Source organism: Cariama cristata, unplaced genomic scaffold (genome assembly GCF_000690535.1).
Source record: "Cariama cristata isolate BGI_N322 unplaced genomic scaffold, ASM69053v1 scaffold26502, whole genome shotgun sequence".
In the NCBI taxonomy this organism is placed as follows: Eukaryota; Metazoa; Chordata; class Aves; order Cariamiformes; family Cariamidae; genus Cariama; species Cariama cristata.
Genome location: NW_009602498.1, coordinates 1 through 327, shown reverse-complemented (window position 1 = coordinate 327; position 327 = coordinate 1). Strand labels below are relative to the sequence as shown.

Genomic DNA, 327 nt, shown 5'->3' with positions numbered 1-327 from the left:
CGCCGTCCGTTGAACCCTTCCATCAAGGTGGAGCCCCAGAGCCATTACAACGCCTTCAAGTACAACGGCAACGCGGTGGTGGAGAGCTACTCGGTGCTGGGGAGCTGCCGGCCCTCCGACCCGTACAGCATGAACAGTGTTTACTCTTACCATTCCTACTATGCACAGCCCAATCTGCCTTCCGTGAACGGGTTTCACTCCAAGTTCACGCTTCCCTCCTTCGGGTATTACGGCTTTTCCAGCAACCACGTGTTCCCCTCGCAGTTTCTGAATTACGGGGCGCCCGAGAGGAGCGGGAGCAGCTGGGTGAGCAACGGCTACGAGAAG

The 327-nt window shown here is 58.1% G+C and overlaps 1 protein-coding gene across 1 annotated transcript in view; it reads left to right on the top strand.

Annotated features, from left to right (window-relative positions):
• The window catches only part of TET3 (tet methylcytosine dioxygenase 3), a gene marked incomplete at both ends in the record, with an annotated part of 2,772 nt that extends 2,466 nt beyond the window's left edge, over window positions 1-306 (top strand). Inside the window, one exon of the mRNA XM_009694787.1 lies at window positions 4-306. Within this exon, the coding sequence (XP_009693089.1) occupies window positions 4-306 (303 nt within the window). The remainder of the gene's footprint in view (window positions 1-3) is intronic.
• Between the last annotated feature and the right edge of the window lie 21 nt (window positions 307-327).